Source organism: Corvus cornix, chromosome 1A (genome assembly GCF_000738735.6).
Source record: "Corvus cornix cornix isolate S_Up_H32 chromosome 1A, ASM73873v5, whole genome shotgun sequence".
In the NCBI taxonomy this organism is placed as follows: domain Eukaryota; kingdom Metazoa; phylum Chordata; class Aves; order Passeriformes; family Corvidae; genus Corvus; species Corvus cornix.
The window spans coordinates 33,048,323-33,069,624 of record NC_047057.1 but is presented as its reverse complement, the minus strand read 5'-3'; the positions used below and the strand labels follow the sequence as shown (position 1 = coordinate 33,069,624).

The 21,302-nt window shown below is 41.9% G+C and overlaps 1 protein-coding gene and 1 long non-coding RNA gene across 2 annotated transcripts in view; both read right to left on the bottom strand.

Annotated features, from left to right (window-relative positions):
• LEMD3 (LEM domain containing 3) overlaps positions 1 to 11,625 on the bottom strand; it is a 43,589-nt gene extending 31,964 nt beyond the window's left edge. Inside the window, exon 1 of the mRNA XM_010413838.2 lies at positions 10,043 to 11,625. Coding sequence (XP_010412140.2) covers positions 10,043 to 11,555 — 1,513 coding nt within the window. The 5' untranslated portion in view covers positions 11,556 to 11,625. The remainder of the gene's footprint in view (positions 1 to 10,042) is intronic.
• A 3,912-nt stretch (positions 11,626 to 15,537) lies between these two features.
• LOC109143231 lies at positions 15,538 to 19,988 on the bottom strand. The gene is made up of 4 exons (XR_005604635.1): positions 19,613 to 19,988; positions 19,056 to 19,234; positions 16,079 to 16,138; positions 15,538 to 15,659 (listed from the first exon to the last, which is right to left on the bottom strand). It is a non-coding gene; the product is annotated as an uncharacterized LOC109143231 (long non-coding RNA).
• Between the last annotated feature and the right edge of the window lie 1,314 nt (positions 19,989 to 21,302).

The following is a 21,302-nucleotide window of genomic DNA, read 5'->3' as shown; positions in this document are numbered from 1 at the left end:
CTCTTACAAGCAGTTGCAAAACATTACCAGGAGAAACATTAGACTTCAGACACATACCAGCATTTTACAATGGGTAGAGTATCAGAATAGGCTTCCGAAATAGCTCTTCTGCCTTCTTCTGCACCCCTCCCAAGTATTTTAGCTCCTTACATTTTAAAAGGTCAAAAAATACCCACCACTTCAACAAATGAACACAAATTTTAAAAAAGGGGAAACTCCACCTTGAAAGCATGGCAACACAACATGTTTTATGTTTAACTAGGAAGTGTTCTGCTTTCCTCAAACTCCAAAGTTCAAGATGGAAAGCAAGCTAATAAAGCAAGTGTTATTGAAATACAGGTTTAAAAATCAATGGGAAGCTGCAATTAAATACTGAATCGTCACTCTGCCAAGGGGCCCAGTCTTGATAAAAAGATCCTGTGATCTCGTACAAGCAGTAAGGATTTCTGTCTTGAAGAGTCTCCAACATAAAAACACCCAGTCATAACCTCTTCTTCCAGACAGACTTCAGTTACAAAGTATTAGTAATAGTATGAACAGTTTACAATATCCAAAGGTAACATTTGAAGGGAGAACACTGACAAGAAAACTCTTGAAAGGCTATCGATCATAAGCCCAAAGTCAAGATACGAAATAGGACATTTTCATTTTCAAAACTGGGGTTCTGCTGTGCCTCTGTCATCTTAACCATTCAGCACACATTAGTCTATCAGTGCTTGCTGCACTAAGAGCAGCAGCACTGCTGAACAACATGATATTTACAAAGCCTAAAAACAACAGTAGAACTCTGAAAATAGGTGCTCTGTGCAGGACATACAGAGGTAGTTGCTAGCAGGTCTCTTGGCATGACAAAGATGAGCTTCCACTGAGGAAGCAGCAGTCAGTTTACCACAAGTATCCATATTAGTTAAAGAGAAGAAGGAAAACTGCTCACAACGTACTGTAAAAGTTTGCAGAGCTCAAAATCAGGATAAGCTCAGCAGTAATACACAACATACCACCACTTGACTGGACATGCATAACAGCAGGCAATATTGAGTTACTTCCATTTTTACTTCACTGGACTAAGACTCTGAAGAACTGGCTAACCTTCCAGGCTGTCTACCATAGCAAATGCATTTGTTTGATGATTTGTTTGATTCATCTACCTGGTTCAAACAAAAACTATCTGAAGAGAACAACTGGACTAACACACCATTATCCTTTACTCAGCTGAAGAGTCTGCTTGAACTAAGACTGAACTTGAACTAATGTTATCATAATTGTTTATTAATTAAATAGGCTACACCTATTAGTTAAAAGGTTACACTATCAGTTTGTGGATTAAGGTGATGAATCTTCTAGCAGTACTGTGTGCACTTCTGACCCTGGTGGATCTAGAGAAAAAACCCAAGAAAAACCAAAACCTTTCTTGGCAAGAAACTCACCTGCCATGCAGAAACAGGAAAAAAAGAAGACAGAAAGGAAGTACAAGTGACTCTTACCAAGATATCAAACACTAGGAACAACAGAACCATACCACACCTTTGGTACACGAGAACTCCGTACTATGTAGGTCACTATATGGTATCACAAAGCTCAGTGCTTGAACTATGAAAAGAAAGTTTACAGAACAAGATCCTAACTCTCTTTCCTCAAACCACCTACCTTATGCTTAAGGGAGCCGGCCATATAGTTAGTCTGACACCAAGGCTTGTGGAAGCAGCTTGGTACATTCCCCTCTTCTGAATGGCAAAGGATATCACATACTAACTCATTCCCTTACAGAAAGGATAGGCAGACCCTATTTGGCCTCAGGTCCTCAATCACCAGGACAGCTCCTTGCCAGGGCTGCTACTTTCATGTCAGTTCCCTCCAGTTTGCTCTCCCTCCAAAGGAACGGCTTTAATACCACACATCCTATATAGTAGAATAAAACAAGTCTGGATTTAACATCTTACGGTTTTCCTCCCCCCTCTACTTCATGTGCATTTGTACTCAACCTGCACATTTTTGTTACTAGTTCAATAAGCAGAACCTTTAGCTGAAGGTCAAAAGAAAAAAAGTGTTTAAAGTTATAATTTAAAAAATATTGTACATTGTACAATTATAAAGTATGCCAACACATCCATGCTCAATGTAAACAACATAAATACAGTCTACAGTGTTTCTGAAGGGAATACCACCTCTGATGGAAATAAAACTTATCAGGCATTGATCATAATATACCTAGAATCGCCAAATCAAACTGTGCATATATACCTGCCCATTCTGAATGGGTTAGGATTAGCGAGTCAGCGAGTAAGTCAGCTCACAGGAGTACTCCAAAGATGGGTATTTCCACTCCTAGTTCAAAGGACACTGTAGAGACAGTACAGCCGTATAGCTCTCTTAGATGTTCTCAACACTCCCTTCTTAGTTTTTTTCTGAGTTTAGATCAAAATGAACATGCATTTATTATTATATGCAAAATACAAAGTACCTAAGCACGAACATATCCTTTACAGACAGCTCAGATTCCCTATTTCCCATAGTGACTTACAAACACTTTTATCCACACCTGCTTTTACATAAGCAGATGTAAAAGCGTAAGTACTTCTCATGCTTACAGATAAGAGAAACAAAACCCAAAAATAAATAATGAGACTAGTTCCTTCTCCAGAAGGAAATCTGCATCTCTGCTCTGATTTTCTCAGCTAGGAAAAGTCTCCCTAGGACAGTATAAAATTCCTTTCACATACATACCCCCAAAAAACCCCAGAACCAACCAAATAAAAAACACCTTTTCAGCTTTTTCTTGAAATACACTATGCCTTTCTTCTCCCCAAACTTTCTTGGGTCATACATTGGGGGCACACCAATACAGAAACAGACTAGGTTGAACCTAATATGATACTCTCCTTCGCAAGATACCACCAAGGAATTTCATAAATCATTTTCTCTTATTTACAAAACAACAGTAAACTATTTCCAAGGTATTTGCAAGGAAAAACAGTACAAGCAACACTGCCAGACTGGCGTTTCCCCATAATTAGGTTTGAACTGTGGATTTCCACAGCCTGTGAAAATGCCTCTCAAGCGTTTGTCACACATGCACCACCCAGTCTGTCACTCAACAAAATCCTCTTTGGCAGTCTAAGGCATGACACCTGCAAAAGAACAAAAGCCACTCAACTTTAGATACAGCCAGAGATGAATAGAAATTCATTAACAGATAACGTTATACCATTTCCCAGAAAATATACTGGGAATTAAAAAAACCAACAAACACCAACCCGCCTCACAACAAACCCAAGCATTATTTCAGGCAACAGTAACAAGACAAACAAAACAAAAAACCCGGAACAAAAAAGTAATCACATATCTACCTTCTGAGATACGAAACCCATCCTTGACAGTAAATGTTCCATTGCTCAATATCTACTGACAGGTTTCAGTAGATAGTTCAATAGCTAGATTAGTTAGTTCTATATATAGATTAGTTCTATAGCTAGACTTCTGTTCTCTATGACCAGCAACATCCACATACTCTGATAAAAATGTGTTTGATGAAGTTGTGAGATATGGGGTATGTGGGATATGAGGGGCTTGCACTGTGCAGGCTGATGACCCTGAACAAACCCTGGGATAAGTACTATTGAATGAAGTGCTGTGGGACGTTTTATTGCACAATTACATATCGAGATGGTGAGTATTGTGGGGACAGATGGTTAACGTAAGGGGCTTTGATATGCAGCCTATTGAAAATATCCTAAAGCTAACAAAAACAGTTACAAAATTAACGAACAGTCACAAAATTAACGAACAGTCTGAGGTTTCTCCAACGCAGAGATTTACCTGACCAAAGAAACACTTTTCTGTGGACAAAAGTAAAATTAAGGTCTAGATGTGGCCTTAAAATCTAGTGTTAGGAAAAACATTACACTTATCCACCTCGTGCCCAGCAGTCCTCTTGTGATAAAGTTTTGTTCAGTCAACAACCAGAAAGGACAGGCTGATGCTGCATTTACCCAAGACACTGGGAGTCCAAGTACAAATGTTTCTTGTAGTTTTTCAAAAAATAGAAGGTTAAGGGGATGTGACCATGTATTAAGCAAATAAAGTAAATAAAGGCAGTATGAAGGAAGTCTTAGTATTATATGAAACAATTATTCTGTAACAAGCCATCTTTAAACTTACGTTTAAGTAAACGGCCTTCTCTGAGACAAAGTAGCCAAGTTGCTCTACAATCCCTCATTTATGAAGACCCATTTCTTACTTATCTGACAGAGCATCACTAAAATTCAATGGACCTTAGAGACTACTTACTAAGTTGTAGTGTCTCTTAATTCAATGTCAGATCATTCTTTTTAAGCCCCTACTCTTCTCCCCACATTAAACAGCCTTTTGTATCAATTCAGTCTGTCACTCAGAGGTCATTTAAAGCTGCTGAAGGAATTAGAGACTCTAATTAGGCAGCGTTACTCAAGATACCTTGATGTTACAATATGACCCTCAGTAAACAGAAAATTTGATCCTTTCCTCTGCAAAAAGAATTCACCTCTGCAAAAAGCCAACCATAACAGCACATCTCCTGCAGCAAGCTATGCCCAACAGGCACCACATTTGCCTGTTTCACAGTTAACATACACCTACTCTCACACTCCACAGCAGAATGTAAACACAAGCAGAACAGAGAAACAGCACTAAATAACATTGTGGGAAGTACAGCACAGCAGGACTCAACACTGGACACCATAAGCTCAAGCAAGCCTTCTAACACAGAAGGAACCTACATGAGATCAGCTTTAAGATGTGCAGTGGTTCTTCAATTTACCCCTGCACCCATCAGTATGCTTCTTTCCATCAGTACCACTGCCCCTTTTGACAAGCTTTTCTCTATCAGAAAGGACAGAAGCTACCAAGGTTACTTTGAGCAAGACCTGAGCTACACCATGTCCTGATTTATCATAATCACAGCAAAGGCACTGCCACCTTCTTCCACACATCTAGACCTACCAGGAGAAACAGAAGGAGCCAAGAACAGTCAAGACAAGGATAGAACTAATGAAGTTCTCAGCAAACACTGGAGTCTCCCAAAAAGTCTTATCTTTTTAATATACCTTGATTTCACAGTCCATTAACCAGTAAACTTATTCCCCTCAACCTAACACAAATCACACCAGGCAACTAATTTTAGCAGAAAATACAAATACTCACAAGAACGATAAAGGTGAAAGGAATATATGTCGCAGGATTACAACACTCCGTGATTCTCCACAGCATTGGAATAGCACTTTCATCAAGAAAAAAAACCCCACTGTACTTGCTTAATTTACTTGCCTAAGCTTTTTTGTGAAGTGACCAAACAACTTTCTCAAACAGCAGTTCTGGCCTGTTCAAATGTTCTTACTATTTCTGAGCATAAGTCTAGAAGCATGACAGGGATCAGAGTTCACTACAACTCTACAACTCCTGCCAGCTTAGCTGGGTAAGCAGTCAAGCTAAAGTTTGCAACCTACTACTTTCAGATGAAACACAGATGTCAAAATGATTTAGAAATACAACTGTTTCCCAGAGATAGGAGGACTTTCTTTTATATCACCTAGTTGAGAAACTTGCTAACTAGGATTTAAAGCAATATACAGAAAGTGAAACAGCTATATGCTAGTATTTCAATAGAAGATGTTACAGTGTCAAATACAAGTCAGGGAATCCCTTGAAAGCACAAGCAACGTTAATAGGCACACAACACAGGAACTCTTCAAATCTTTTACTTTTTCTCCCTCCCTTTATCTCCTCTTCTATAAATACTTCTTACCCACAACTAATTTTCTTCCATTAAAGGCAACACTGTCAAGAATATAGACTCATCTGAGAAGCTGATCTTAGAAGGCAAGTAAATTTGTAAGTTATCTGTGAAATACCACAGCACTTCAATAGTAATTTGCAGGCCTGTGAGCATAACAGTCATCATCTTGTCTTTTATACAGCAAATCTAACTTCTTAGCAATTAAATTCCCTGCATAAAATTCCACAGAAGTTGTAACACCTGAGAGATTTAGAAGTCAAGGAACAACAATAGAACTGAATGAAACTCTTAGAATTGTGATTTGCATAAGCTTACACTTGCAATATACATAACTGCTAAGTCTCCCTGAACTAACATTTCAAAAACACAAGTTGTAGCAAACATAGCAAGGATTATCCTCCTAGCAATTGTTTTGTAACAAACTTCATAGAAAGACCAAAATTACTAGCAACAGATGTCACTTTTAAAAGCCTCTCCTAGCAAGAAAATAAGATTTTAAACAAGACCTACCTGAAAGTTTCAAAATTAGTTTGTTGTTGTGGTGGTTTTGTTCTGTTTTTTTCTTTTGTCACACCAGCTGCTTCCCAAACAAAGTACTGGAGCAGAAATGGTAAAAGTAACTTACACACAACCTGTTTCGGATTACTGACTTCAACAGCATCTGTACTAGTGCCCACATTTTTCAGAAAAGTAAACCAGACCTGAAACAACATCAACTGATCTGGTACAGTTATCAACTTTTCATTAAAAGTAACTTTAGAATTAACTTTCAGGAACACCCACTTGAGATGCTCAGAGTAACATCACAAAACCACAGAAGTTGGAAGAGATACCCAACTCTTCAGGGGTTCAAGAACCCTAGGAAAGTAGACTAAAGTATACCATTTTCCTGACAAAATACTGTGCTGGTTTGGCAAGAAGTTGATTCAATTCCATGGTATTTTGAAGGCAGGTGCAAATAAAACATGCTTTACAGCCAGAGCAAAATGAATGAGGTTACCAGCAACAAGCCCAAACTGATCTTTTCCACATACGGCACTGTCAGAGCTAGCAAGCACAGCATGTGCTTATGCATTAGTTGGTCTTTTATGCGAGCTTCAAGAGCAGTTTATTTCAACGGGTTTAAGAAAAACCCCACAGACATTTATCTATATTTTAGACAGCAAAATGCATAAAAACCTTACTTCAAGTGACCTTTATAGCTTAGCTACAGAAGAAATAGCCCAGTTCTGATTTGTCTTTGAACATTTTATACTACATGTGGAAAAACTAAAGCACTTCATAGCTATTTCAGAGCTCTGAATAAGAAATCATTTGAACACTAGGCACAGTGTTAAGTGACAAGTCTCTTCTGAAATTCTCTGCTCACCCCTTCTCATTTATATTACTACACCTGGCCTAAATTCAACTCCAACACCTGGTTTTAAGCTTCCCTCTCATTACACACACCTCCTCTGTTCTTAGATTACAGACTGACAAATACTTAAGTGTTGATACTGAGTGTACTTCGTGATTAATATTTTTCAATGTCACAAACATACTATCACTTTATTTTGATTGCATTTAATTTTAGGCAATTAACTATTAAGAAAACCAGCATTTAAGCTCACTGTGCATAAATCCCTGCAAATTTAAAATAAGAAGTCACCAAATATACAAATAACTGCCTTTATTGCTTTATCACAGTAAGCATGATAATTACAGAGATGCATATATTGCAACTCCTCTGAACCCTAAACTCTTTACGACAAGGATTCAAGTTTAAAATAACTGATTTTTTTCCACAATCACTCTCACCCAACAGAATCTTACCTACAACCATCTAAAAGACAGAATAATCTCAATATCCACCTAAATGAAATGGTTGGTTTTGAGATACGTTATTATTTTTAATAAAGTATGAATCAGTTCTGCTTCTATAAAGAAAACAGACAGTACACCCATATAAGCATAAGAATCAAAGGACACACTTGGATGATGTTTAAGCTTAGGAAGCATGTAATAGAAGACAGGGTTCTCCCCCTTTTCAGTAAAAATCTTTATTAGCCTGTCTTGTCTGTTCTCGCCTGTTCTACAGACTCACCATATTTTTGTCCCATATGCTGATTTGAGAAGAATTTAGTAAGCACATGCTAAACATATGGACAAGGTAATTCCCTGCTCATTCCCACATTACTGAAAAGAAGCGGCCTGCTCATCTCCCTATCAAAGGAGGTAGCCACAAAAACCTGCTGTTTGCTTCTTCCAAAGGACACCATTCCCCCTGTTCCCATTTGTTATGTTGCAGCAAAGCCTGGGGCCGTGAGGAAGTAGGACAGATGAAATATGAGTGCCATTGCCAGAACAATTCTTCAGGAAACCCACTTTCAAGAGTTCCACTGAAAAGAAAGCAAGAACACGCCAAGAACTGGTTTACTGGAACTACCAAGCAACACTGGGCTACCAGAGCACTGACTGGGCAGCCTAACCTAAGCAAGGTCCTCTAAGAAGAGAACAATTTTTCCTAACAGTTCCAGCTGGGTTAACTTTTTAAGAGCAATATACCCAACACAATCAACCCACACGCTCTATACAGGAAAGTTCACACATTCAAAACCAATTTTCTTTCAATATAAAAAAAAAAATCCACTCTGAACTTTAAGAACTATTGCTATCTGCATTGCTGAAACAGTCATCTTTTATCAAACAGGATGACAAGCCAGTTTTAACTCAACCACTGAATTCAGCAGTTTACCCCAGTATGCCAACAGATCTTCTCCCATTAAAATCATCATATTTCAAGACTAAAAGAAGTATATAGTACATGTCAGTATAATAATACAGCTTATCCATACATAAGAAAATGTAGGCATGTCTCTAGCAGTTATGGACAGAAGCTAACCAGAGTATGAGCAGTCTCAACAGTCACACTATACTGTATCTAATTATAGCCCACCTGTGCATGTTCACAGCATTCCCAAAAAACGAGACTGAACAGTACTTAAGAGCCACGTGGACCATTGCAACGAAACCATCGCAAATCCCCAAGTCCTTGCTGCTGCTGTCCTTCCTAAACACCAAATGTTTTACTCACCCCCCCTCCGCCAAAGAGTGCAAAACAGAATTAAGAACTATTCTGCTACCCTGATGTAATGAACAACGTTCAAAAGGGAATAGAAAAAAAGCCAGCCCACACTGCTACTTCTGCCCTATGACATCTAGCAGATCCCAAGATAACAGTCGGATCGCTCCTTACATGGCACTGTATACATGCCCACAAATGAGTATATAAATCCTCTACTCTCTATACAAAGAAATGTACACACCCCACACTCCATCAATCATTTCAAGAAAAAATGCAAGTTGCCAAGAACCTTCTAATGCTCTTACATCCCAAAACCAGTTTTTTGCATAATTTCTCACCAGGAGCAATGAAAAATCAAGACAGCAATGGCATGGTTTTTCTTTCTGATGTTAGAGTCTCCACTGTCCATTTCAGAACAGCCAAGCATTGAATTAGCATGAATCACCACCCTTAGGTGGTACATTTCCATTTTTGTACGCTTCATGAATAGAAAATGGTAGTTTTTAAATCCATTCCAAGAAGTTACTTTCACATATAAAAGAAGTTCCCAAATAATTCAAGATTTTAAAAAAATGAATGCTCTGAAATTCAGACTAAAGCACAGCAGTGTTTCATGTATAAACGTTATTCTCAACTAAATTTAGAAGAAAGTATTTATTAGAAAACAATACACAATAGGTCAAGCATTCACTGCCCAAAGTCTGTCATAGTGTGTAACATCATCTCAGCCTAGGATCCTTTTCAGCCCTCAACACATATGAATGAAAACAACTTGCTTTATTACCAAACAACTACGGTCAAATCTTAGTCCTGCATGAATCCCAGGTATCTAAACGTGCATGCTTACTCCTGTGAGGTTAACATAAAGCCTTATCTCGTCAATCTCTATTAACCATACTCCTGCTATACTGAACAAAATCCATAGAACTGCTTTGGGAAGAAAACGTGCTAGAAAACAAGGTATCAGCAGATAGCAGGGAATGCTGGGATTTAAGTTTATCCTCAAATGTCTTGCAAGCTTATTACACCAGCTTGCAAAGCACATACATAAGGAAAGACAAATTCTCTGGGCACCATCGTCTAAAGAGAGATTATTCTAAGGTGGAACCCAGAACTGCTCAGTAAGCGATGTCTGGGAATGCAAAGGCGTATTAACAGTTGTTACATCCAGTTGCAGAAACTGCTCTTACCCTTCACCTAATACTTACTGTTGGCTCCCACATCCTCAGCTACTCCAGAACCTCTCATTCTCAGGTATGTGAATCCCAGTATCAGAAAGAACAAGCATGCAGCAGTTAAGAGGAACATGGACAGGTAATGTGCACTGAAGCCTCCAGTGGTGGATACCTCCTCTCTTTTGAACTGTTGGAGAAGCTCCTCCTCGGGCTCAGAGAGATTCTTCTTGTAGGTGTTTTTCAGGTAGGTATGATTTGAACCCGTATGATTGGAGTGGTTGAGTCTAAGGGAGGAGGTGGTTCCACCCGGGGGAAGGCTATTAGTAGATGAATAGATCCTGGATTCAACATTACAGCTACCAGGAGCACCGCTGAGAACATGATTATTGGTCGCTTTCCTAATGGTGCCTGGAGGGTCAGTGACTTTGCCGCTGTCCACGTCCGTGAGCGGTGGTGGCAGCAACAATACTGATGGGGATTTCTTGGACAGGCCAATGCGGTATCTGGGGCTGGGAGGACTAGAGTCCAGATTTTCACATCCTCCTCCTCCTCTTCCCCCCACCACCGCCGCCGCCTCCTCCTCCTCCTCCTGATTTCTGCCCCTGTCTAGACTGCCGGCAGCAGCCGCCCCCGCCGCCCTGTCATTCGTTACGAGCACACCAGCATCGCAGCCTCCGCCAGCCCTTTCTTGGCCCGTCTCCATCACGCCAGCGCCGGCTGCAGCGCATTTGCTTGTTATGAATGGAGCAGGAGACTTGCTGAGGCTCCGTCTGGGCCGGCGGATTGCAGACTCCTCCTTCGGTCCCTGCTGTTTGGCCCTCGCCCCCGCCTCCTCCGAGTCCGAGTCCGAGTACTTGTCCCTGCTGCCTCCGTAGGCGAGGAGCCGGTTCCCGTTCACGGTCCGGTTCTTCCACCGCTGCTGCTCGGTCTCCTTCTCCTCTTCGTCATCCTCCTCGCCGTCCCCGAGCTCCCTCACACCCTGAGTTGCCGCCGGTCTCCTGGCCGCCGCCCCCCACCAGGCGTTAGGCTTCCGCCGGGCCGCCTCCTCCGGGGGGGAGCTGCTGCTCACGCCGCAGGCGCCGTGGGGGGCGGAGGGCCTGAGGCCGCGGAAAAGGGGCGCAGCGCGTTCCCTCCTGCCGCCGGCCTGGCTCCGGGGGCTGCTCTCCACGTCCGACTCGTCCGAGCTGAAGCCCAGCAGCACTTTGCCGCCCCCGGCGGGGGGTGCGGCGCGGCCCCGGCCGCCTCCGGCGGCAGCCCCGGGAACGAAGGGGTGCTCGGCGCCGGCCAGCCGCGCTCCTGGGGCCGCCCGCCCGGGGCCGCCGCCTCCGCCCGGCGCCGCTCCGGCTCCCGTGTTATTGTTGTTGCTGTTCCGGGTCTTGTTGGCGCCGCCGCCGCCGCGGGCCCCGGCCCGCTCATCCTCGCGCAGCTTCTTCAGCTTCTTCAGGTAGACGGGCCGGGTGCTCTCGGTGACCGGCCCCGGGGAGAAGCCGAAGCGCCTCAGCTCCGAGAAGAGCTCCTCGTCCGTGAGCTGCGCGGCCGTCGCCATTTTCCGCTCCCCCGCCGCCGCCGCCGCGGCGCTTCCGACCCACGCGCCGCGCCGCGCTCCCCGCCGGAACTGACGCGCCGCACTCGGCTGTGGCCGAGACCCGCCCGTCACCCCGCGGCGCCGCCCGCCGGGAACGCGGCCGGGCGGGCGGGGGAGCGGCGGGATGAGCGGGGCGGGGCTGCCAGGCGCCGGCGGCCCTTCCAGGCCGCCCCCGCTCGGTCACGGCTGTCGCGCGGGGCTGGCGCCCCTCCCGCCGCCCCGGCGAGAGATGGGGCCGAGGATCGCCCTGTCCGCCCCCGGGCTCGCCGAGGGGGTGGCGGGCGGCGGATGGGAGCAGGGAGGGCACCCCCGAACGGGCGGCCCCCGGCGCCGCGCGGGTGGCCTGTGGGAGGCGCTCTCGGCGGCGGCGGGGAAGTGGCGGGGCGGGGGGCGCCGAGCCCGGCGGGGGGGAGGCAGCGGCGGCTTTCGGAGCGGGAAGGGACGCGCTGGTCGGAAACGCGCTGTATCAGGCACGCTTGTGAACAGACAAAACCGCGGCTGCTGCGGATTGTCGGAGGGCTCGGGAATCCACTGCAGTGAGCAGCGTCAGACCGAACACTGAACCTCCATTAACGCCGTTCCCGGGTGTCAAATTTAGCCTAAAGGTGGCTGAAGAAATGGGAAGAGGCCGCGTGCACCTTTTGGCGGGCCCTTCACGAGGTGGCAGGCAGGCTGTGGCTCCCTTCCACCAAAGTGCTTGGTGGAAGCAAACCTTTCCCTGTTGCAACTCCAGCATCAGGACATCTCGGCTGTGAGGAGATATGGAACCTCTCATACGTATGAGAGGATATAGTCTTAAGCTGGGCCAGGGGAGTTTAGGTGGGACATTAGAAAGAATTTCTTCACAGAAAGGGTGATTAGATATTGTAATGGACTGCCCATGGATGTGGTGGAGACACACCTGGAGGTGTTTAAACGAAGTACCACATCCAGTCTTAGTGCTGTGTTCTGGTTGACATGGTGTTGTTCAGTCATAGGTTGGACTTGATGGTCAGAGGTCTTTTGCAACCTAATAAGTTCTCTGTGATTTTGTATGTCATTAATTTTGGAATTACCTGGATGTATTTTGCTTTTTTCTTTTGGAAAATACAGTTGTTGGTATGTATTGCATTTGAAACTGTCGAACTGTTTACAGAAAGTTGTACTTGTCAAAAGGGTTGTGCCAATCTAATGAGATGTCATCCTGGCATTTCTCAGAGCATGTGGTGTGTGCTGACGCTTCTGGATGAGCCCTTTGGCCACAGAACCTCATATGGAGGCTTCAAAATCTCCTGGCCTGCCTGTCTCTCCTTATCCACCCTGTATGACAAAAACCTGGGCTCAGCTTCTGCATACCACATCATAAACACAGGAGGCTGAATTCCAGTTTTGACCTGGCTCTGACTAGCCTTGCACCACCATGTGCAAAAGTGGTCCAGGAACAAGATCCAACTGCAGGAACAACTATGTGTTCCCCCTCACAGTCTGCTGCAGTGAGGATATTGTGGATGTGCCCTGCTAATGTCAAAACTGAAGTTGCTAATTTTGGTATTGAGGAACATTTGCAGAGCAGGAGTTGAGGTAGCTGTGAGGCAGCTATGTGTGAAGATCAAGCCAAGTCTACTGAGCTAGAGGAGTGGCCAAGGTCTGTATTACTGCTGTGCTTTATGTAGCACACTATGCATAGCCTCTTCCTTCTTTCCTTGACAGGAGCCGTTTCACATAGAGCAGTATAGTGCATTGGAGGAATGCACGAAACTCCAGCTGTAAGGATGATTACACTCAATATGACCTTCACTGCACATTAAACCAGTAACATAAATGTACCTGTTCTGTCCCATTTCCCAATCTATACTAGCTAACTGATAATCAAAATGCTATGAGAAATGCTTCTGACATTCCATTCCTCCTCATCAGGGAGAAGCAACCCACACTTTCCACCAGCTAGTTGGGATACATGTTTGAACATGCCCCGCCACATTCAGTGCCTGCCTCCAGCTGCCAAACTAACAGCAGTCAGTCCCAGCCCAGGTCCCATTCCGGCAAGCACCTGCTTGGACACCTTCCTTCTATTAGCAGAAGGTATGCTGTCCTGCAAGAAAGTGACGATCCTGTCGTCCAACCAATACAATTCATATCTTCTCTCTGTTTATTACAGCAAGGGCATGAGTTAGTTTATAAAACTGTTTACTTAGCAGCAGGAGTGCAGTAAATACTATAGATTGTTAACAATTGAATGATCTGCAAAACTATACCTTGTCGATACATGGAACAGCTGACTGAAAAGTCTGCATATTCCAAGTTATGATAAAATCTGTGTGCCAAAATATTTTGAAATGTTTAAAAAATATGTTTTCTTGTTGTACTGAAGTAAGGATACTTCTATTACCAATCCAAAATCACCAAATTTCTTCCATAGTATACATTAGTATCAATCCCTTATTTTTATCAATATCTCCATATAGTCAAAGTTTAAGTCAATGCTGAACGTGGTTACTTTTCTAAAGGTAAATTTTGACTGTAGGGAGTGTGGAGGCTGTTATTCATCAGGAAAATAAAAAGGTGGTTGTTTTTTGAATACGATGTTTTGGGTTATATTTTCCCTCTCATCCTTAAAGGGCTGGTGTTCTCAGGAAATTGCCAGTTCTTCCATGGGGTGAAAAGGAGTTCTGGAAGTTAGCAACTCTACTTATGTTGACCTCATTAGACTGGTACTTGAAGTTGTATCATAACACCTTTTACCTTTTTTTCCTGATTCCAGATTTGTGTGATATTTATGCTTTTTTGTAAGTTCTTAGAATCTGTAAATGACAGCTGTCTTTCAAATGTTAGCAAGCCTCTCACTGCAACCCACTCCCTATACAAATCACTGTTGCATACCTGAAGCATGTAGAAATCATGAGTCACATGTAAATGAAATATTATCCTCTTGTAAAACTCCCTATATTGTAAATGCTGGTGTATTTCTATTTACCTTTTGATTTTTGAGCCTTAAAGTATGGTGAAATCACATTCTCTTAAGAATGTGATGTTAATGAATGTGAATGTTAGTGAAAAGTAGGAATGTGCCTTTCCTTTTTTTTTTAATAAAAAAGTGGAGATAGTCACACAATCACAGATCTCCAGGAACTAGTGCAGTTATTCTTATGGTAGTATGCCTTGGAAGAAATCACTCTTCACTCTGAAAACAAACTGTACTAACCTATTTTTAAACCTATTTACTCTTATTTATCCAGTTGTTTCAAATACCACATGATGAATATTAAATAACTTTTTACTAATAAAATTGAATGGGCTTTTTACCAAGAAAACTAATTTTAAGTATTACTATTGCTGCCACCATGTTAGTTCTGTGTGAACAGACTCACTTGATGTCCTTCTTTTAACTTCTTATTTCTCCTCCTTACAACTTCAGTGTGAGGTTTTTTAATGAGAGCAAATCCATCTTAGTTAAAGTTACAGTGGTGTTATGATACTAATACATACTATGTGTTTGTGTATTGACCATGCCATTCAGCATGTGAGCCTGTGTATTTTGCTGATACATCTTTTGCTGATATGCTTTTCTTTCCTGTGGGCATCCTATTAATGTTCAAAAGGTTTATGCTGTCACTTGCCTTTGCAGTGCTGCTTTTTTGTGGCTAAGATGTGGGCACATGCACAGTATCTCTTGCCCACACTTCCCACATGGTGCTGGACCACTCACATATTGCAGCAGCATGAGCACGGTATGCTGGCTTCCCTGCCTCCTGCAAAGAGGCCATGTGCTGCCAGATTACAGTTCCTGCCTAAATGTCCCACACTAATTCCACTCCCACAAAGTGTGTGATGGCCTGCTGTGACTGTGCATTTCTTGTTGCTAGAAGTGAACCATCCTAGTTCATAGCTCTGAGACTTCATAAAGGCAACAGAATCCCTTCTTGCAGTTAATACATCCATGTTTATTTAACTTATACTGGTCCATGGCATATTCTCAATTGGGTGGTCATCTCTGATCAGGTCATATAATTCCTGCTCACTTTATGATGTCTGTATTCCTGGGTATTGGCCATTTTGATGAAACTGTTGGAGGCATTACTGCTGACTCTGTAAGTTGAAAAAAAAAATCCACACAGCAGAATTCCAAATCCTAAAGACTGGCTTGAAAAACTGTACTTATTTTTTAAAGGATAGTTTATTTACATATGAGCTTTTCACTTAAATTTGCTTTCTGTGTTCAGTTCTCAGGAACCGGAATGGCTAGGTATATTTGTTTTAAAACCTGAACCTGAGCTATTCAATTCCCCCGGAACTGAGCTTAAAGAAGAATGCCAGCTATCAGAAAACAAGAGATTTCATGACAAAGTGTGACAAAGAAATAATAGAATTTAAGAAAACGCCAACAATAGAGACAAGGGCTTTAGGAATAAAACAAAGAGATAATAGTGGCTAAAAGCTGATGTTTATTATGGTAGTCAGTTTTTACTTTCCAGCCTCTTCTTTTCAGGAAGCAGAAATGTACTTACAGAGGGGCAGATGGGTGAAATCATGAATGCCGATGAATGGTTGAGGGGCCCATCCTGAAGCTATTTGGAGAGAATGGAAAAATCTCATTTGTAGGACAGTATCAAAATGCTCACCCCCACGTTGGTCCCTAGAACCCCCATGCCCTGCTATTTTATGTCTCAGGGTAATTGTTGCTAAAGACTACTGCATGTTGTAGTCAACATTTCTAAGAAGGTGGCGAATCAGGTCTGTTTCATTCTGTAAAGCATTGTACGCTTACATCCAGAGCTTTTTGTTTAAATTTGAAAGGAAAAAGTGAAGTTGAGCTTGGTAGTCAGGCAGATTACTTTTTTATTGGTTCACTACTCTTAACATGCAGAAACTCTGGCTGGGTAAAGCACATATTTGCCACACGGAATTGGCAGAAGTACTTCTACATATATAATGCGCTCCCAGCACAGTTGTGGCCAAAAGTTGTGGCAATACACTATTCTGGCTTTTGAGCATCTACTTTCCTATGATTAGGTATCCCTTGCAAGTATTTCCAAGATCTGAGGAAAGATAAGAACTAGAGTTGCGTGCTTAACCACAGGAGAATACTGGGAGGGGATCCTGCCTTTCTGAAATCAACAGAACCCTGAAAACCTGGAGATGCCTGATTACCTACATTCTTGTACCTTTCTCACGTAAGGAAATACCTGTTAACACTACACAGGTTGCAGAAATGTTAACTACACCTGATAGGATTTTTTTTTTGCAATGACCTAAACAGCCGTTAATATGGCTGTAACCGTGGCACTGTAGCCTGAGACCTTGATAGTGTTTGGCAGCAATGTGATGAGCAGTGTAGATGGAGCCATAAAGAGCTCACTGTTTATAATTACATCCTTGACTTTGATCCAAGGCTAATGTCTTAAAAACTTAGGATTATTTCATTCATTTAATAATGTTTAAAAGAAGAGCCATTATTCGCTGAAAGAAAAAATGAAGTTTACATTTTACATTTTCATACAAGGGTAATTGTGTAATGCATTTTCTTGTGCCACAAAACTCTAGTTTCGGTTTGTTCAATAACTAAGCAGAGTATAAATTCATACAGTTGACAAAAATAACCAAATACAAGAAGTCAGAATAGGGCCACCATTCTGTTTTCTGTCCATGCCATCAGACTGCTGCAAAGCACTAAATTCAGTGTGTTCCAAACAATTATTTGTATTACTGTCTACACTTCTTTAGCACTTGGAGATCTGACCCATTTTCATCGCTCTTTTGTACCTGGCTCTGTGCAAACACAAGAGAAGATACTCCCTTCCCCTTGAATACACACTTGCCTCCTTTACCTCTGAACTGAAGTGCAGGCAAGGTACATAAGCAGGAAGCCAGCAGCGCTTAGAAAATTCTCTGTTTCTATAGAAAGCACTTGTACACCTCAGCAGTGCAGACTACCACAAGTCTCTCAGTCTCTCCTACTCTCACTTTCTTATTGAGTATTGAATCAATCCTTTTGTTGTTAGCGAGCAGTGATGTGGTCCTGGCACATTTTAAAGATTTCCTTAGGCTATGTGATTTTCACTGTTGGTAACTCCACTCACATAGAAAATATCCCACAAAGAGGAAGGAAGGACTTCCATAAAAAGTACTCACAGACAATGGAAAAAAAGTACCACTGGCCCTAAGACTACCATTTCCTTCTCAAAGTACATGCTGCATTTCTAGAACTTTGCTTTCTCCTGTAAAAATCAAGTACATTTAGGGAACATTAACAACAACCAATTTTTGGCCTACACGAACACCTCCATCTAAAAGTTCAGTCTTGCCTGAACTGAATCTTCTGTGTCACACATTATGGGAGTCTCTAGCACACTCCACACTACACTCTCTGGTTGTCTTAACACATGTGGATGTTATCATTGCATTCAGTTTTCTTCTGTGAGAATGAGGCACTGGAAGTTTTGCTTCACACTGTTTTCCAGACTGTCATCCCAGGTGATGCTGCTAATGGCTTCTGCCCCATTGCTTCCTCCTCTACTCTGTGACGTATGACATGGCAGCAAGACAAACAGGGTGCTGTGTTCATCCTTCAAGGGTGCTGAAATCATGCCTGGGCACTCAGCAGGGGACATGGGAGAGAGAGGACCAGATTTCACCATTTTGAAAGGTATGTAAGTTATCTGCCTTCTGCCCAGGAAAAAGTGGCTATGGTACCCATTCTCCCCCTACCAATACTTTTAGGTTTAGCCAAATGTAACAAAGTACTGTGTTCTTCAGAGCTGGGCTGCTTTGTCGACACTGCTGAGCACCCTGGTGAGACAATGGAGGCAGGGATACCTAGACACTAATGGCCTGGGCCTCACAATAATGCCTTCCAGTTACAGGGCCTTTTGTGCTTAATTCTTTATGGTTCTTACAGGCCAGACATCTGTCTCTCCTCTTCGATGTCAGACTTCATATGAAGGCTGGATCCTTCACCTCCATGGTGTACCATGTAGCATCCTGTACAAAGGTTTAATTTCTCAGACCAGAGACACATCTGACACAATTGGTTATTGTACCTGACCTGATAAAAGATGGCCTTCACCTTGCTGAACTTGCATTAGAACTGCAGCCCTTTTACTGTAAACTGTTGGAACAGCTCCAATATCACTTCTGGGAAATCCTCACAGCAGCAAAACCCTAGTCCTCTCCCTGCATAGCCAGACATGAGCAATGATTTCTGCCAGTCCTCTCCATGCCTCTATGATGAGTTGGCCTAGAGTGGAACGCTTCCCTTTTCTCATGGAAAAGAAGCATAAAAAGGGGAAGACAACAAATTGAAATGAAACAGACTTAGTAAAAACAGCAGAAAGAGTATCAAAAACAAGTAAGAAAGGTAAAGGGAACAGAAGAAAGAAGAGGGAACAGTGAAAGTAATAATACACAGCAAATTAAAATCCAAATACTGAAATGCCTGCTTTGTACCCCATGGGACTTTGTAGGACAGTGAAGAGGTGTTCTTACGAGGAAACCCAGAGGAAATGTTTGGAAGGGCTCTATGTGCAAATGGGTAGGGCAGGGGAAGAAGTGCTTCTTTTCATTCATGCACACTGTGTAGGGAAGCAGTAGGTGGAGGCGTGAGTTCTCCTCTCATCCGCACCCTGAGTTTGTCTGGAGTGCGAACAGTTGTTCTCCAGATGTCTCTGAAAAAGGAAAATAGTGTTTGCAAAGCTGAAAAACCGGGGGCCCATAACACACAGGTATTGTGCAACAGAACCGAGGCTCCTCTGACTCACCATTTTCTATCATCTACAGACACAGGTTTCCCCTGGCTACAATTATTCTTTGTGAAAACTTTCTGGGCAAAAACAAACACAATATGAAAAATAAAATATTACCTAATGTAACAGTATGCTGAACAAAAAATTCTCCCTTTCAAAGTACCTGAAAGGATGAACCATCCCTGTAATATGGCTGATGTACTGGTGGAGAGTTTTCATCCAAATGTGATCATTAAAAAATAAGCTTAAATTAAGCAGGCACTTCAGTGTTAGGAGAATAAAGGACCCCAAAGATCTTACCTAAGGTCATAAGACTGTGGCAGAGCTGTAAACTGAGTTAATGTCATGAGGGCACCAGGCAGGAAATGAAGAGCCTTGTTCTTTGCCCTTGGCTCTGCCACCAACTTGCTGCATGGCAAATCACTTCCTCTTTAGGTGACTCAGTTTCTCCTATAGGCAAATTGAAATAATGATTCATCCTTGTAGAAGTACTTCAAGAATGACAATGGAAAATGTTACAGAAGAGCAAAGTAGGAATTCCACTCCAGTGCTGTCCCCAGCCTATCTTTTGTCCTCTTCTTGCTGGATTTTTTCAAGAATGATGTCTTTGTTACTGTGAATGGTATTTTGTTAGAGATAATAAAGCTGCAAAATTATATAGCAAAAGCAGAATTAAATGCTATATGATTTCTATTATGTCCTATAAACAAGCAGAAGATGTGCTAAAAGGAAGTTATCTGTCTTGCAGAATCGGCCAAGCAAAAAATGAAATGCCAATTCAGTACTCAGTCTGCAGGAAAAAGCAGTATGTGACTAAGGAATTTTAAAATTTGTCATACTGTAAGAGAAATAAGGTGGGCATGTATTATTAGACCCTTAAAGGTGTCGTGAAACAGGCACAGATATAAAAAACAAATGAAAGTATGTTAGATCATAAAAACAAGGTTATAATTTTAAAGTTAACAACCTTATTTACAGCAGAAACAAGAAAACAGCAGTTAAGGCACTACAAGAGGAGTACAGGCTTTACCTTGTGGTTGGCACCCAGGGAAATTGAATTAACCCTGCTACAAACTTCAAGAAGTAAAATGGGGAAGATAGGTAAACCAAAGTTTTCAAATGAGGCTTTTGTAATGTATTCCTTATTATCCAAGTGTCCCAGTTGAGTTGTACATAAGACCAGCTTTTATAAATATGAATTATTCACAAACCTAAACTGGAAAATTAGGATTAGAAATTAATTGGAAAACCATCTAGGAAAGTAGAGGAGAGAAACTTTGCCAGCTCTTTCATAGCTATTATTATTTACTTGAATGAGAGTTTTCAATATCATACATTTGCACATTTGCAACCTAGTGTACATCTGCCATTTGTTATAAACCATATGAAGAAGCCAGCAGTATCTTATATTGACAAAAATGGAACCTTCAAATTAATGCTTAAATCTACATTTTACATAGTCAACTGAATGTACAAAATACAGAAATTACGTTTTGATTTTATTTATAAAATATTTAAATGCTTTGAAATCAAGAATATTGTTCCATCTCAGTAAAACAAATATCCAATAGGTCTTAAAACATAATTTTGTTTATGCTCTTTCCCAGGCAAGCTTTTCATGCTCCTTTATCCTCAGCTCAAGGACAACACCATGTCCATTCCTAGATACATCTGGATCTATTTTTATCGTATAAAAGAACATGAAGATATGTATGAAGCTGAATTGTTCTATGAAAACACTAACTGCTTCAGTTGTTTCCGTATATTTTGCATGATGCTATGACATTTATTTTATATCACTGCCTTGTAATTTCATTTTAGCTTTCTTTTATAACATTTATTTGCTTTCCATGGCTTTTTTACTAACTCTCTGGACCATTTCCTACTTAAATTATCGTTTACTGAAGCCATGCTTTAGAACCTATTACTCCTCGTTCCTTCCCTGAGGAAACATTTTACTATGCACAGTTCAGCAATTTTTATATCATTT